This window comes from Curcuma longa, chromosome 6 (assembly GCF_044706935.1).
Source record: "Curcuma longa cultivar G26 ecotype Majalengka, Jawa Barat chromosome 6, ITB_CL_G26_1.1, whole genome shotgun sequence".
Classification (NCBI taxonomy): Eukaryota; Viridiplantae; Streptophyta; class Magnoliopsida; order Zingiberales; family Zingiberaceae; genus Curcuma; species Curcuma longa.
Genome location: NC_133866.1, coordinates 6,717,711 through 6,736,142, shown reverse-complemented (window position 1 = coordinate 6,736,142; position 18,432 = coordinate 6,717,711). Strand labels below are relative to the sequence as shown.

The 18,432-nt window shown below is 35.0% G+C and overlaps 1 protein-coding gene across 1 annotated transcript in view; it reads right to left on the bottom strand.

The window, feature by feature from the left end:
- LOC141830862 (uncharacterized) overlaps nucleotides 1–16,018 on the bottom strand; it is a gene marked incomplete in the record, with an annotated part of 17,631 nt that extends 1,613 nt beyond the window's left edge. The window contains 9 exon segments of the mRNA XM_074718305.1: nucleotides 2,766–2,820; nucleotides 6,466–6,591; nucleotides 9,925–9,999; nucleotides 10,133–10,192; nucleotides 11,183–11,243; nucleotides 13,771–13,877; nucleotides 14,342–14,416; nucleotides 14,487–14,676; nucleotides 15,813–16,018. Of these exon segments, the coding sequence (XP_074574406.1) occupies nucleotides 2,766–2,820; nucleotides 6,466–6,591; nucleotides 9,925–9,999; nucleotides 10,133–10,192; nucleotides 11,183–11,243; nucleotides 13,771–13,877; nucleotides 14,342–14,416; nucleotides 14,487–14,676; nucleotides 15,813–15,874 (811 nt within the window).
- Nucleotides 16,019–18,432: the final 2,414 nt, after the last annotated feature.

Here is an 18,432-nt window from a genome sequence, read left to right as displayed (position 1 = left end):
TAGATAATAATGTGTCAGCTTAAGTAGAGCATGGTCTTATCACCATACAAAATCATCTTTAGCAGTTTCTAATAGATCGATAATAGTGTGTCATCATAACAAATTTCAAAGTCATTAAGATGTAAACCTCATCTTTAACAGCTTCATATTAAATTAAAAATAAATTCCTGCGATGGTATATGGAGATTATACAGTAAGTTAAGACTATACAACACATAAAACAATTGAGGACGCATTAATGAATTCATTAATTTGATTAAAAATCTCCTAATGATATTTCACCACTGATTACTTCAAATAAAATAAGCATTTGACTTCAATTTTGACTAAAAACACATCAATTCTTGCAACAGAAGCAATATTAAAGCAAATCATCAGCACCAATTAGGTGATGCATTCATTGATTTAAGCTCACTGAGAAGACTCTTACCAACATGCCAACATGGTTTTTAAAATATTCAAATATACACCCCCTCCCCCTCTTTCTCAAAAACATACACACAAAAATAATAATAATAAATCCAGAATATCATGTCATTTACCTATCCAAATAACTTAACTCCGACTCCGACGGTTACCTAACTATAACATAGATTCAGACATCCATGATCCAACATGCAATTGTTTTCAAATTGGTAACACTAGGACTCATCAAGGGTTTCAAATTTATAATATTGGTTGGGGAAAATATTAATCTACAAAGTTAAAATTAATTTATTAATAGAATATCATATAACTTGTATTACCCATTAATCAAATATAACTTATATACTAATTAATAAAAACTTATAGTTTGATATATGTTTACTATTGCCCATCAATCCTGATACCATAATTTAGGTTTCAATAAGTGATAATATAATTTATAATTAACTTATATTATGCTATAAGGTATGTAATATACAAATTTTATATTAATATTAGCCTAATATATATTTAGTATATAGTGCATTAAACCAACTGTAATGTGTGCATAGTATATGTGATATAATGAATATAACCATTACATATATATACGGTAATAACAAGCTCAACCTAATCCCACCCCACTCCACACAATTGATGCAAATTTCCCCCTCCCTCCTCCTGATGCAAGCCTCCAACTAGTCATCTTCCTTTTCCTTTACCCATGAGGTGAGCTAGGACCTGATGCACAATGCACAACATCATCAAACTTCTCTTCCACCCCACACTACACAAGAACTTCTCTTCCTCCCCACTCTACACGAGAACTTCTCTTCCTCGCCACTCTACACAAGTAGCTATGAGCCCAATTGGAGTTAGGTAAACCTTGATGTCTTTCTTCTTCCTCTTGCTCTTGGAGATGAGTTCAACTTCCTGAACCTTTTTTTGTCCTCATGCCCATATCATCTTGTTTTGACAAGGATGCAAAAGGAGTGGCTGTTGAGTCCAAATAACAGAGTCTTAACTAACTTTTGTCTAATATTCGATCAACTAATGCTATCTAGACCCAACCAATGTCATATGAACTCACCAATCTTATCGCCCCTCATCAACCCCTTTTAAATCTCCCTTTATCATACATGGATAACCATCAGAACCACCATCACTTGTTCACATTTACTTTCTCCATAGCAAACTCAGATGATGGAGCAACACATTGAGTTTCGCATTCTTGTGTCTGTCAAAAACTGTGAGCATCCCATATATCAAACTCTATTGTGTCTTCACCCACCTCGAGTTCATTCTTGATCATGTCTTCAAGAACCTCATCATATTGACTAATTCAAACAAAGGTGCCTAAGACCAACACCACCATTGTACTAGTTCTGCTGATGAAGTACTTCCACATGGATAGGCATGGAACTGCACCATCTGCGGATGTGGTGCACAAGGTTGTACATAAGCTCCAACAACCACGACTACATGGTAGAGGTCAGTGATATTGTGCTAGTTCTAACACTACAAAGCCTACAACTGGCTGACATGAAAGCAGATGGTGGGAATTATAGGATCGCTGAAATTGGATAGGAGTCTTATGAGTGAGCCATTGATGAGGAAGATGAGAACTAGGCAGGCGTATTGAGGTGATTTCAGGTGGTACAAACGATGCAGATCGAGAATGGTGGAGATGTTCATTGTAAAGTTGGATTTGAAGCACCTCGTGTGTCCTTGCTAATGTCCTTAGTGTGTTAAGTGGGAGGCGAAGTTCTAGCAAACTAGCACTTAATTTACATGAGGAACCCAATGTGACCTAAGTACATACGTAGAACCTAGAAGGACAAGGAATTGATGTACCTTGAGCTTAATCTCGTCAATGACCTATCCATGTTATATCATTTTGGCATTCAGAGAGGTTTCACTGTTTTCTAAGCGAGAGGAAATTAACGTGGTGAGTGCACTGGCTAAAGATGTGGTGGGAATTGCCATTGGAAATGGCAACTCACTGTGATGTGAGGATGGACAACATCCCATTTAGTGCACTGGGCAGCTCAAACTTGGTGACTCTAGTTAGTGAAATGCTTTGTGAATTAAGTGGCAATGATCCAAAGGATCTGAAGGGGTGACGGGTGCCAAAGGTGGTGGAGAAGAGGGAAGGAGAGAAATATAAAATACTAAAATAGGGATTAAGAATCACAATATTACTGGAAAGTTCCTGGTGAAAATTATTTCTCACAATAATTTCACAAAAATGGCTTCAGATGATTTGTTAATGAAGGAATAATAGTAAGGATCTTCAGTTTCTCTTAAAGGAAAAAAAAATAATCTCACATACATCCATAAGAAAGCAAAAGATAACTCACCATCATATGCTTCTCTAACCATCTGATAGCTAACAAATCCTGAGAAGAGAGTAAGCTGCAGTAAAAAATAGTCTTGTCAAAGATTTGGCCAACACATTATGGATCCAAAGTAACTAGCATATAAGCTACAATTAGTTTGAGGGAAATTTTAATTTTTTACCTAAATTTCAACTGTTTTCTCAAATGCCCCCAAGTTTTTTAAAATGTCAAAGTGCTCCCAGGATTTTATTGTTTCCTGTCATTTTGCCCACTAGTCGTCATCTAATGGAGAAACACATAGAGGTACATTAGCATAAGCTTCCTAAATTCGTGGATATGTATTGGAGATCAAATAGAGGCATGCCAAAATCTCCTCCTCCTTCCAATGAAGAAGCTCAAGTATATGGTCACAGAACGGCCACAAGAGCAGAAAGGAGCAAGCAGTGGTTCTTGCAGGTGGTGTTTGGGTTCCGCCTACTCAGAAAATAATGCCCCTGATGTTAATAAAGCTAACTTGGAAGCTCATTAATTTGTAGAAGGGATTGTTAGTGTAGATGAAACAAAAGCAATCCTTTCAGTCGACATCACAGCTCCTTCTAGCAGCGGATATAACGTGTTTAGGTATGCCACACATCATGAAATGTTGCATTTGCATTGCACGTGTAAATATATGCTTCTCCCATTAAATGGTACAAGTTAACAAGTAGAAGCAAAATTAAGGGAAACCCCAAAGTCTGGAGCACTTTGACTATACAAAACTAGGAGCATTTTGAAAAAGCAGTTGAATTTTGCAGGGAAAAAATGGAAATTTCTCTTAATTAAAACCAAAGTTTAGATAATGTAGTAATGAACTCAGAACAAAATGTAGCTAACATAATGAAAATAAAACTACCTGAAATTTTAATTCAGCAAGGAAAAAGATATAACTATTACAACTTGGTTAAACCAGCTAAATCTCCAATTAAACATTCCACCAAAAAAAAAAGTGAACTCCAAGCTGCAGAAGGATAATAGAGTGTGTTCCGTGAACATTCTTAACTGTAGAAGAAAATGCCATTGATGCGAGTAATGAAGAGACATAAACAGAGGAGAGAAAGGTGGAAGCAAAACCATACAATTGCTCAACATTATCATGGCATTAAAATATGGAATCAAAGAACACATGAAGTGCAATTTCTAAATCATCCCTCTGATGACACTCCCTATTTTAGCTTGCCTACCGGTTAAGGCAACATCAGAAAGTTTCTACGAGCTTTCCTTAGTTACAGATAACTTATCATCTCCTAGCTTAATAATTATCTTATTACGTCTAATATTACTAAACTTAAATTCTATATATTCTGTCTTTACTCTATGAAATTACACATAAACCTTGTAAAACATGATGCTTATAATTAGGACCCTAAAATTTCCTTTGTGCTAGCTCAAAGATATTATGAAAATTATTAGGTAACTCAATCCTAGAACATCTTAAGGACTTGATTGACAATTTCTGATCATTAGAGTTAACAAATGATGTGGAAATTTCATTGGATTGCATCTCCTCTTTGATGAAGTGGAAATCATTTTCTCTTATGAAACATTGGATTACATGGCATATGCATGAAAATTTATCGTCGTAGTGCAACTTCATTAGTTCTTCAAGAGCATTCCCCAACTAGGTTCGTAACCTTATGCTCTCCCTTTGCACTAGATATTGAAAAGCTAGTCAATTTCTTGATCTTCTAAGAAATCAAATTATCTTCCAGACAGATGAAGCAGCCCAATGTTGGTCATATGTCTATATGAGGGCATGCTCAATTGATATTAGCATACCCCACAATCAAAATGCGATCTCAATCCTAATATAGAAGACATTTTCCTTAAGTATTCTTTAAATATAGTAGATTTGCAAAGGCTATCTTAAAATGATCATGGCATAGAGCCTTAATAAACTAGGTCAAGTAACTCATCATGCTAATTGCAAACAATATGTCTGATATCGTACTGTAAGTTAAGTTTTCAAACCAGTCTTTCGTACTTTCTTGGATTAGTTAATGACTCTCTTTGTCCTAACATCAGTTTAGCATTCAGATCCATCAAATTATCATTTGGCTTAGCTCTTAACACATAAATCTCCTCTAAGCGGGCCACCACTATATCAACAAAATATCTTAAGTCACGATCCTTGCCCTCATAAGTGTTGACGAATATAGACTTTCATCCCGGTAATTTTTACATGGTCATCACCAGCTATGATGATATCATCCAAATAGAAGATAAGAAGAGCATATTTCCCAGATAGAGAGGTAACACAATAGAGAACAAAACTAAATTTACCAATCCTTACTCTAAGAGATTGGTTTAGATTATTTAAGAACTTCAATTTGCATAGACCATAAGAAGAATACGCTTCCCAAATAGAGAGGAGTGAGTTTCTAATCAAAGATACATGTATACCAGACCACTCAACCCAAGCAACAACCTTAAAGATTACCCATGTATGCTTATCCAAGAGGTGAAGGGAACACTACAATATGGTTGCCAAGGTGAGAAGTCAGATTAAAGCAATGTTACCCCACAAAGGAAAAGGTGTCTGAGTAATCCACTCTATAAACTTAAGTGTATCCTTCTCTATTAATTGATCTTTCAATCAATCCACAATACTAGTAGGTGGTGTATTCACTACGAAACTTCATTTGCAACCTACTATAAACTTGTCAAGGGAAGACATCAGCTCCCATATATCATTCAAATGTGAGGCCTGTATCTTGTCAATCATACACTATCTCCACCTTCAATGCTAAGTGTCTCTAAAATAATCCTACATATAAAGTGTGAAGCCAAAAAAAATGAAGGTAGAATAGCTGAGTGACAAGGTAGCATAAGATAGAAAACTAGTTGTTTGGCCCAGTGAATACTAGCAACTAGTTGTTGCCCAAAAAATGCTTCCTACCATTCACTGGTCAAATCAAGGAGACCACACATGCAGGAGGAACTATTTAAGATTCATTATCCGTTACTGGAGGAGAAAGAGAAAACTACACATTGAGTTGGTCCATTGAGAGGCAAGGGTGAGCACCTAGTTAACGAGTTGGTCCAGGATACTAATCAGTATGGTCTTGCCCAAGTTGCAATATATCCCATATGAGTATCTGATATTGCTATAGGTCTATATTTCCAAGCATTCATGTTCCATCATTTCTTCTACACAGTCAATGGGAGAGTGTAAGAAACAGAGTGTAATATGTGTGACATGAAGATGACGGAGATACTAAAGTGTCCAATAACATAGTCAATCACACATAAGAGACATGTTAAGATAAAAGTATTAAACCATTGCATAATTGAATTAAATTTTGAGACAAGTGGATCTTTAACTGCTAATTCATTTATTTCATGATTGATTTAAAAAATCGAGTGCATCATCTCTGGGCATGTGAGACGCTGGATCAAAAACCAACGTACAAAGGCCAACACCACACTGAATATAGCATGATTCAGAGTTGGTAATGAGCTTACAAATATGCACCAATATTAGATGAGAAGTTATTTATAAAAGTTTCTTTCCCCAACATGGCACAGTCAGCATGTAAAACACCTTTACTTGATGCGTCAATTCAAAACTTTAAATTGGCATGAGTATCACCATATATGTTAATAAAAGATGTAAGATAAGACATGCACACACATAAGAAAAGATTGCATTATATCGCAGCATAAGAATACAAGCAGTTGAAACCTGTGAAGGTTTGTCTTGTTCAGAATCTTCGTCAACAGCATCCGAGAGATCATTGTCTGCTGGAAAAGCTGCCCCATTGTGTGCATTGAGAAGTACACAGTAACAGTGATCTCTTTCTGACAAAACCTAACCAAATTGAAATTTTTAAGTGGAGCAAGGCAGCATATAGAAAGCAACAATTTGATTAAAAGAACAAGTAGAATAAGATTGTACGAAAACCAATTATGCCAATCTTGAGTAAATTAATGGCAAGGATTAAGAACCCACTTTAAATGTGTGAGCAAAACATACTAGTTATAGTATTGCTCAATATACATGATGATATTAGTAGAATTTAACAAATCAAACTCAATCTACATCTTTTGGGTTAGGAGAAAGGAATGTGACTCAATTTTGGCAAAAAAAACACAGCCTCAAGTGTTCTTAAGTTGGATTTTGGTTTCTCCTCATGTCCTTAAGTTTCTATTTCTTTTATATTTTTATGTTTTTAATTAAATTTAGTGATTTCAAACAAATATTTGAAAAATCATTCAGGTCAAGTGGATTTTTTTTAACTTGTTAATCGTTCAAGGTTTTTAAGAAATTTTTGTACATAAATATTGTTAGGATTAAAGGGAAATTATCCCTTACTGCCCTAGCTTCCTACCAATATATATCATTGATCAATAAGGAATATTACGTATTCACGCTTACAATTTTATCTCTCTTTACAATTTAGTGAATAATACCATAACACACCCCTCAAATTGGTTCAAATATATTATAGAAGTCTAACTTGTTACAAATGTACTCAACCCTAAGTCTCATTAAAAATTTAGTCAATAAGTCCGCCAACTAATCATTTGGGCTATAAATGAATGGATGATATCATTTGATTGCATTTTCTCTGCGATAAGTGACAATCAATCTCTCTCAAGAAACTTGCATTTGAAACTATATGTGTAATGACTTGAATGTAACAATCCAGCTTCAATGGCTTTGTAGAGGCATATCCTAACTAAGTCAATAATTGTGTTAACCAAGATAATCTCCCATTTAGCAAGCGTCATGGCATTATATTCTACCTCTACACTTCTCTACACTTGATCTTGCTACAACTGCCTTCTTCTTACCTCCTAAGAGGAAACAATAGCTAGAAATAGATGATTTATTTATATAACCTGCATCCTCTGCATTGAAGTACTTGACAATCTGCATAAGAATATGTTAACACTGAATGATTTTCAATACTCTTAGTCATGTCATATTGAAAAAGAGTTAAGCTTAACTTTCCAAAATAAACTTCTTTAACTTGCATACAAGACTAGTCTCCTCAAGAGAAACAAGGCAATACTCTATATAGAACTCCTCATAAAGACCAATATGAAGGACTGAAGTAATCTTGGCCACCAGAGAAAATGTATGCATATGATGAAAACCATAAACTTGAGTATAACCCTTAATCGGTAGATGAGTTTTAAGGCGGTCAATAGTGCCAGTAGAGAACATTTAATTGAGAAAACTCATGAGCGACCCATTGTATATTTCCCTGGGAAAGAAATCTCCCAAACATCATTAAAGAGCATCAATCTCATTGATCACGTTTTGTTACAACCTAGGATCCAAAATTGCATCTAAGACATTCCTAGAAATTGACTGGAGTTGGACTAGAAAGTGGGCCGATTGGAATTGGAAGCTAGGAATGTTGGAATGTTGAGGCTCATAGTGTTCATGTTGCGTCGAACGCAATGGAGGGGATGACGAACTAGAATCCTTGAGAGAGAGACACCAATTGGAGCTTCTGAAGTGACAGCAAATAGGAGATTTCTTCAACTCTGCTAGTACTGGACAAGGTGCTTAAGCTTGTGACTCTACTTCTTGTCGTCAAATACTTAGTGAAGAGGAGGCATATGCAAAGACTCGCAATGAGCTTAACCAATGGCCCTCACAAAGGAGAGAAAAGAGCAGCACTTCCCTTCTTGTTAACAATCAGGGGGAAGGCACAATGGTTGCACCTAGTCTACGAGAGAACGAGTCACGATCTAAAGAAGCAAAGAGAAAAAAGGCTTCTTCTAGCCAACACCAACGCCTAGAGAAGGCAACAACCAATATAGAGCCTGGTGATTGGTGACCATGACATAAGCAAACCATTAATCTTTGGTATGCATATGATGAGCAAGAAATGGTAATGACAATCAATAGAAGAGTATGGAGTACTAGCCTCAAGCCTTCGATAACATCGTGCAACCAGGAGAATGAGACATGGTTAGTAAAAGGCCTATTACTTAGGGCATCAACGTCATGCAAACAGGAGCACAAGGCGTAGGGTCAATTGAGGATGATAAAAGCTTGGAAAGGCTATTCTTGGATCTGCACCAGCTCTAATTCTGTGTTAGAATTAGGAGAAAATATTATTAACTACCCTAGGCAACCCCTTTCTATATATATATATATATATCATAAACACCCATTCATACTAGGCCCAGTATTGCTCAATAAAGATGATGATATTAGTAAGTTTTACCAAACCAAACCCAATCTAAATCTTTTAGGTTAGGAGAAAGAAATGTAGCTCAACTTTTAGCCAAAAACAGTTGTTGCATATTTGCATTGAGTTGGATTTTGGTGTTTCCTCATGTCATTAGGTTTTTAGTTTTCTTATTTATTATTTTAATTAAATTTAATGATTTTAAATAAGTGTTTTAAAAATCATTCAGGTCAAGTGAGTTCCTTTTAACTTTTTAATCTTGAAGTTTTTTTAAAAAAATTGTAGATAAATATCTATTTTGTGATAATTTCTCATTTAAAATCCAAGCCTGGTGGGGTGATTTTGGGTTTTAGGTCAAAATTTGAAATCTTGGCACATTAAAAAAACAAAAACTAACTCTTTGGGTCAGCTGAGTTAAGCCAAATTATTGTTATCATGTGAAAGCAATATGTTTTCTGTGATTGTCAGATGGAGTTAATATGCCATTTATAGGTATGCCTACTACATCAGAAAGGTTAAATGAGACATTAGACCTCATAAAGTCTTAAACTTTTTTGTTCTCATGTTGAAGCATTTATCATTTATCTAAGAAAGATCAGCGTTGATATTTTACAATTGCCAGAGTTCATCGAACCAACATTTCATATATCAAAAGGGCAGCCATGACATCCAACAATTTGGGATTTTTTTAAAGAGAAAAATCATGCCAATCTAGTGAACTAAATGTCTTCATAGAACAGGAAAACTCAGGATTTTAAATCCAATTATTGAAAACCAATCCCATTTTGAAATTTGAGCTAGCATAATTGGTGAAGTTCTAAAATGTAAGAAGAGTGATCAAATTGGAGTCAGTCAAGAAGATGCATTGTACTACAATTTTTTTCAGACAAAAAGAAGACAAATAATGATCAGTACCAACAGTTGAACCTAGACAAGCATCAAGTTAAGGCTTGAGCAAAGGAAATTTGTTGTAACAGAATAAATTATGTTACCACAGCATCAAAGGTATCGTCAAAATCATCAACTGCAAAACAGATATTTGGGTAGGCAGGCAAAGTTTCTGCAGCCTGGAAATAAAAGATCAACATAAGAGGAGATAGTGTTTGAACTATGAACTTGACAAGTAGGACTAACCCTTTTAACATCCAAGTAAATACTAACATCTAGGAGCAATGAGAATCTGATAGTTAGAGGACTAACCTTTCTATGATCCAAGTGAAAGTTAACACGGCTAGGAGACGCATAGACAGTCTTAACCACCTGAACCAATAACTGTATGATTAATCATCAAGAAAAACAGATGATCCTACAGGAAATATTTAATCCCAATTTCAATAAATCAGAAAGACCACCAAAAAAAATAAAGACATAATTAAAGTTTAACTAAAAGGTGTTCACCAAAAGTATATAAGTATGGTTTGCTCATTGCTGAATGGTTATGACTATGAGCATCTCTAGATGGCTGTTCTCCCTTTTGTTATAGATAGTTAATGAATTGATTTATTGAAGAATATCATAAAAGACTGTTATGTAATAGATTTATGTTACTTAGACATAAGTAGGAGACCCTCACAGGCTAATATCCAACACGAGTGTGGATCCAAGTGTTTCTCATGATTCATGACAAAAACTTTTAAATGTAATCGATCAGAATTTTGGATGTCCACACTAGAGTGTTCTTGTCAATGAAGAGTCCAAGTATTAAAGGAATAGAATGTATTACTTATTCTTTAGTGTAAATCATATATGTTGTTGCACACAGACGGTTTTATTGCCCATGTGTACACAGATGCAACATCCAGGAGATCTTATTTTCATGCTTTGGCTGTTACAAGCGTGTGACAGCCAGCTTATCTTTGCACATCCTTTGCCTGCATCCAAATGGATGGACAGTTTTGCACATAAGAGTCTACCCCACAAGTCAGACATGCATAAAATGTGAAACTTCATCCACAAAATAAGCATTTTGAGCAAACCAAGCAAACAACATTACATGTGAATCACCTTCTACTTCTGAGATGCTAAAATATTAGAATATATGAGGATGCCCAAGAGCTAATTCATAAATAATTGCATAAATGCAATGAGTCAAAATTGCAAAGCACACTATTTTTACAGAAAGAAAAAGGACTAAATATCAACGCAGAATATATATAAGAAATTCAAACTTGTTAACCAATTGAGCTTTCTAAAAATCTAACATGTGCATGCATACCCAAGAGGCAAAAGAGAAAATATTGTTATTTGTACCTTGTATATGGATGATAGCGAAGTTTCCTGTCCACTTTGATGTTTCTCCAGATCTTGCTTACTAGTGAGTGAATTGACCAATATGAGCAAAAAACAAAAGCTTCATGGAATCAAATGGTTGAAAACAAATAATAAATGATGTCATATCCAATAGAAAATTATTTAACATCATTCTACATTAGAGACGTGAAATAGTAATGTAGCTGTTGAAACATAAGAGAGATATGCACAGGAAGATTGGATGTTGCTTGATTTACACCTACCATCATTTTTGGAAATGAAAACCTATCCATCAACAGACACTCACTACTCACTACACATGGAGCAGAGTTGTCAGCCATGAACCTACACAATGCTGAGTTCCTTTACAAGGTCCTGTTCACCTATTGATTTCTTTTTATTTTTTATTTAAATTTATATAAGTCCTACAGAAATTGTGTTTTTCTAAAAGTTAAGCGATGAGATTTGTTATTAGTGTTATTGTTAAGCAAAAACGTTTAATATTCAGGTGTTCCTTTGAGCGATGAGCTATGTTATTAGTGTTATTGTTAAGCAAATATGTTTAATATTCATGTGTTCCTTTGATGATTAATGGATTTTGAATCTAGGTACTTGTCTTAGTTAGTGGTTCATAATTATTTTTTATTGTTGGATATTCATTGTTGCCCAAAATTTTGAGCAAACTGTATTGTCAAATTTATTTTAAACTTTATATTTATTACTCTAAAAAAAGTATGTTTTGTTATGGTTCTTTTTCTGATGAACAATTTATTTATAAATTCATCTTTGAACCTGCAATTTTCCTGACTAGTCTTCCATATCATACTAGTTCACACCAAGGAAGCTCACCATGTTTATGGGATAACGACCAAACAGATGTGATACCAAACGTGTCACCGATCAAATGGCTTGACGACTTTGTTAGGACAGGTCAATGAGGTGTGACCCTAGGAGTGGATTATGAGTGAATTATGTTTTATCCTTCCAGAATTTTTACCTCCTTCATAAGTATACTGCTCTCTACTGGTGTACATACACTATCCTCTAATTATATATATTCTTGGTGGACTTGCTTCCATCATTTGCTAAAAAAATAAATTGGTGACTAAACCATTTTAGCAACTCCAGCAGGACGATTTAGAAACACCAAGTCTACAAGGGCAAGAAATCAATCAAAAAGTGATAGGCGTTTAATTGATGGTACCATTATGTATTGAATGTAACCATCTAACAGTATCAACTATGCAAGCAGGAAGTCAGCGGAAGAATTAATCTGCATCAACCATATGGAATTACAAAAATCACAAAAGCTTAATGTGAAAAAATGACCAAGTGCACTATCCTACTCATTTTCAATTGTCTTTCTCTTAAATATATATATAAAACAAAGAATAAGGAACTAGGCAGACAAGGATGATTTTCCCATACTAGATTTTGATACTAGGCAGACTATCTTCTCATCTTAGGTAATGAAATAGATACCTTGGTATAGGAACTTCAAGTATCATTACTGCCAAATAATGACATTATAAGATCACAGATTTGCTCCAGTACCATGATGAAAATTGAAAATTGTATTAATTCAAAACTTCCCAAATATATGGGATCTTGACCCCTATATTGATAAAAGAACTTATTCTTCATAAAATAACAAACTTTTCTAAAAACTATAACTTTTTATGGAAACTAGCTATGCTATCATATCTCTTAATTTATGGAAACATGATCCCATGATTTATGGAATATTTTTAGCCTAACTTTTTAGGGATATACATGGTTCCAAATTCATGTTTCCCACAAACTTGAGACAACGAAAGTGGTTGGAATCACTTTCACAGCAAAGGTGACATGGCAAACACTTTTGCCTAAGGATCCTAAACTAACTCTGTGATGAAGACGACACAACAGCATACTTCGCTTGAGGATTTTAATCTAATTCAGCTATGGATGTTTCACCCGAGGATCATGACTTGACTCCACAATGAAGGCAACATAGTAGACACTTCACTTGAGGACCCTAACCTCCTTATTGCTGGGAAGAAGGAATTAAGGGCATCCAAAGTGAAGAAGAGAAGAAAAACCAAGCAAAGTACCAGTCGCCTTCGCTTCTTCACTTCCCCGACTAAACCTAACCTCTTCTTCCCATGTTTGGTTGTGTTGCCTTCTCTTCTTTGCGGCTTCTTCATTTCCTTGATTCTCTTCTCGACATCGCAATCCTACTCCCTTTCTTCTCTGCTTTTGTGGTGTTAGGCGACAGTAAGGAAGTAGGTTCAATCTCTGATATTTTTACCCTTCTCCTCTCTGATTCTTCTCCTCCTCTTTCTCAATGCCTCTAGCAAAGCTTGTTGGTACGTCCAATATAGCACTTACAACATCTCGTTTCAGTCATGAACCAAAACGCTTGCTCAGAATGAGATTTTAAACTTTGATTTAGGTAACAAAATTAGAAAAACAATAAGTAACAATTAGTGGACATATGAAGCCGCTAACAAATAGAAAGTTGTACCAAAACAAAGGAAAAATATCATAGTTGTGAGAACTTAGCAAAAAAATATCATACTTGTGAAACAAAGACAAAATGAACATACCTGCAAATTGCAACTGTCACTTGAAATGATGTATGAGCAATCAAATTCAAGTAAAAACTACGCCTCCAATCAACGCATGTTGAACTTTCACCAATTACTCTCTCCAACTGCATGACATAAAGACAAAAAACCAACTTAGATTTGTTAGCTCCTAAGGACATGCCATAACGGACATTAGTTCTTCACAAATAATGGATAATCAGACACAAATTATCGTACAATTATGGAAAAATTGAATTCATATTTAGATTTCACAGCTGAACAGTGTAAGGCATACTCTCAATTTTCTATGAAACACAAAAGGCATTAAAAAGATCTGCAAAATTATGACTGAGCAACTCCTGGTAAATGAAGGATCTTAAAATGACAGGATAATCCATGAATCAGGAAATACATTTAAATAAATTAAACAAGCATCTACTTTTAATGATGACTAGATTCAATTAGTGAATTCTCCATCGAACTACACTGCAGCAAGAAGTGGGTGTTTATGGTTATTTAGACACTATAAGAAACATAGTAAATGATGTGCATGGAGATGTAAAAGGAAAATCTATGGTTTTTATAGTACCTCAGGGCCCCATCTACGGACAAAGAAAGGAGAATTGTCTTCCTTAGCATCACCAGAACCATATCCATTCATGCTCTGCATGCCAAGGTAGATATCATTAAAGCATATGAGATGCATTTGAACCACGAAAGTTGATTACAATTACCGTGCTTCTAACAAAAAAAAGAAGATCATCCTCCTGGCGTCCCTTTGATACCCTCCCACGTATAAAATAGAAATCCAGAATCTCATGCCAGAACTCATCATCCATTTCAACATCAGAAGCATCTAGTAGATCATGAACTGACTCACCCAACAGGTTGGAATGTTTTTTCACCGTGCTCAACAATTCACGCCTAGAAAAAACATCAGTCAGATGCTATAAGCACATGTGGAAAATCTAAAAATACATATAGTTTGACACTACCAAGTACCTACTTGATTCTTCTTGTAGGTTCATGATTGTATGTCAAATTTTCCTCTTGTTTTCATTTTGAAAAGAAAGGAAACTACAGGCCTCTATATCATGAGGAATGAAGCTAAAGGTCATTAAGTAGTTTGCATACATTTTTATCCAATAGAATAAGTCATATCCTAGAAAGAGAAATTAATATATGACTGCTCCCTTAGTTTCCAGGAAGGTGAAATGCATGTTTCTAATTTTCTGCAACTCTTGACTGCCAAGTATTGGCAGAGTGTCCAACATACCATTACTTAATGATAAGTCTGGTATGCATTGGGAAGATGTTTGCATATTACATTATCCTTGTGAGAGCAAATCAAGCTTGGATTTAAAAGTAGTATATTTTCTGTTCTTTAGCAAATTCTACCATCGATGTAAAATGATTTTGTGACAGGCTCTCCCCCTGCAAAGAATTGCATGTAACTCAATCCCCCTAAGACCAGTTGAAAGCAGCTGTGACGAAGTACCAGCCTGATTGTGTCACCTCAGATCCTAATAATTGACTACCTGATGTAAATTAATCTCTGTATTCAATTTTTCCTACAAAAAAATTCCCAACGTATATTTTAGTCAGTGATTCGCCTTAATTTGAAAAAGGTGCTCTAAACTCATATAGAGTTTTATGCATTCAGTCCCTTAAAAGGAATACGATAGGAGTGCATTTTAATTTTTTATTCTATATGATGGAAGTTCTGATATACAAAAAAAATTCAATGGAAATACCGAAGAATTATACAATTCAACAAAAATAACTTTTATAACAAAAGACGATGCAGAACCTAAGAGCATGACAGTAAACAAATTAATGATCTGTAACTGCGCCTCCTCTTGCAGATTAGTAAATTCCATATTGCAGCAGGAACAGACTGATAATTCAGCCAATCTAGGTACAATTGAGAGAAAATTCTACCAAAGTGCTAGAAAACTCTTCAGTAAAGCGATCGCAAGAAGCCAATTTGGTAGATCATTATCGCGCGAACAGGGAAAAAAACACTCTACTCAAAGATTTTGACTGGGAAGGAATGATACCTGGCGGGAGCCTCGTCATCCGAGAACCTACTAGAGATCCAGATCGGCTTCTCGGCGGCCATCCTACAGCATCGCCCTCCCTCGTAGGCGACAGAGACGGAAGAGGCTGAGGCTCAATTTCTAGGGTTTTAAGAACTAATCGACGAAAATCGATCTGACACGAGCGCCGGAGACGGAACTGCTTCAGTTTGTCGCTAAACGAAGACGCCGACCCCAAAACAGGAAATAAACCATTTTGATCATAAATTAATATTGATAAATAGTAAAACCTGATTGGTTCATGATTGTTATTTATCAAAAAATAATAATAAATATGAAAAGTGAAGAAAAAAAATGGTTTGCGTGGATAATTATCCTCTTTTCTTTTATTATTTCCTTTTTCTCTGTTTTTCTTACATTTAGTCCAAAATGAGAATTAAAGAAATAAAGAAATTTACGGGAAAATATTTTTTTAATAAAAAAAGAAAAATAAACAACTAAAAAAAAACTTCACGGTTGAGATCAAAGTAATTCAACGAATAAGTTATTGTCAACCCCCTTGCGATCACCGTGACCTGGCAGTGAGGTCTCACCTACCGCATCCAATTTGATTCTCACTGCAATCGGTATTAACCAGAAGGGAAAAGTTATGTTGGGATATAATTAAAATTTTATATTAAAATATATAAAAAATTTAAAATTATAAGATATAAGATATCTATATTGGTACGAAAATTTTTGAACAAAATTTAAAAATAAAATTATGAATCTAAGTGGACAATATCATACAGTTTTAAATATATATGTGCATTACATCGGATCTATCAGTGATATCAGAGCATGTCTAGGTCCTTATATGGGACCGTTAAGGAGGCTCTCAGTAGTCCTTTATTTGAGGAGTAGATTATTGGGATACCATGAGGGTGTGGTTCCAAAATTATAAGATGGAAGATATCTATATTAGTATGAGGCATTTTTGATAAAATCCAAAAATAAAATTATAAGACACATGGACTCAAAGTGAAGAATATCATATCGTTTTGGACATCATATATATGGATTCTATCGAATCTAAAAAGTTGCACTCAATTTCGAGTGATTAAAAATATTTTGATCCCTTGATGCAACAAATATTCTTCTTCTTCATCATCATCATTCAAAATGATTAGAGTTTCTAAAAGTTTGTGTTTAGACTACGTTTTTTGCACATGGTTGAATTGATTACTGTGGGACAGATTTATTAAAGTAAATAAAGATTGAATATCCAAAAGACCTTATATTAATAAGATATTTTCCATCTTATTACCTCAAGATCTTTTCCATGTATTTTCAATATGAGACTTTGATTGTATTCCAACAATCAACCCCTTAAATAAAGGATCACTGGGAGCCCCCCTTAACGGTCTCAATGGAACTCCCACCATATGGATCCCTTATTGGTATGGGTCTCAACGGACTCGACCTCTTAACGATCCCAACGGACCCCTTAACGGGGCTCCCACCACATGGACTCACTCTGATACTATTGTTAGATCTAGATGGAATCTATATATATCTCTATACAACGGTACGATATTGTCCACTTTAAGTCCACACTCTTATGATTTTGTTTTTTAATTTTACTCAAAAGACCTCATACAATATGATATCTGAGCCTCCCCTTAATGGTCCCAACGAACCCTTTATTGGTACGGATTCCAATGGATCTGACCCCTTAACGGTCCCAACGGATCCTTTATTAGGAGCTATGATACCACCGTTAGATAAGCTGGAATTCATATATATTCCACAATGATATAATATTGTCCACTTTGGCCCACACCTTCATAATTTTATTTTTAAGTTTTACCCAAAAGACGGATAATATCATAATCTTTTTTATATATTTTCAATATAAAATTATGATTGTATTTCAATATTTACCTCTTCTATGTATATTTAGACGTCACTGGATGCAGCAGCACTCATCATTAGCATCAGCAGCCGCCTCGTGATTTTGACGAGATAGCACGAGGAAACGACTCTCGGGTAAACCTCCACCACTACTGCCCTACGCAAATATGACGGTCGTCAAAATGATTGGAGAAACACCTTTTGGACTCGATTGAAGGGCGTTTTAGAAAATGGAGCAAAATGAACAGAGAACCCCTTTTGGACTTAATTAAACGGGCAACAAGCAAGAATCTAGAAAACCCCCTTTCCAAATCAATTAAAGGGCAGTTTTATTAAATGACAAATTTAAACTTTAATGATAGTCTAAATGGTGCTCTATGAATTTGTATTTATCTTTTGAATACAACAAATAATTTTAGAAGATCAATAGGCACTTATCAAAATTATTAAAAATATTTCAATTTGATTAAAATTAATTTAAAATTATTATGCTAGTGAACACTAAATAAAAATTATTTGTAGGATGAGAATAATACTAAAATACTGTTTTAATAATAATAATAATAAAACTCTTTCGAAAAAAAGCGTAATGTGATGCCAGCAGTGACTCCGTCTGGCTACGACTTCAGTCTTCGACGCCATTTGACCATCCTGGCGGCCCCCATGCACCATCCAGGCTGAATCCTGGCGGCCCCCATGCACCGTCCCGAATCGCCCGCAGCGACGTCAGCGCGTTATGAACTTTTTC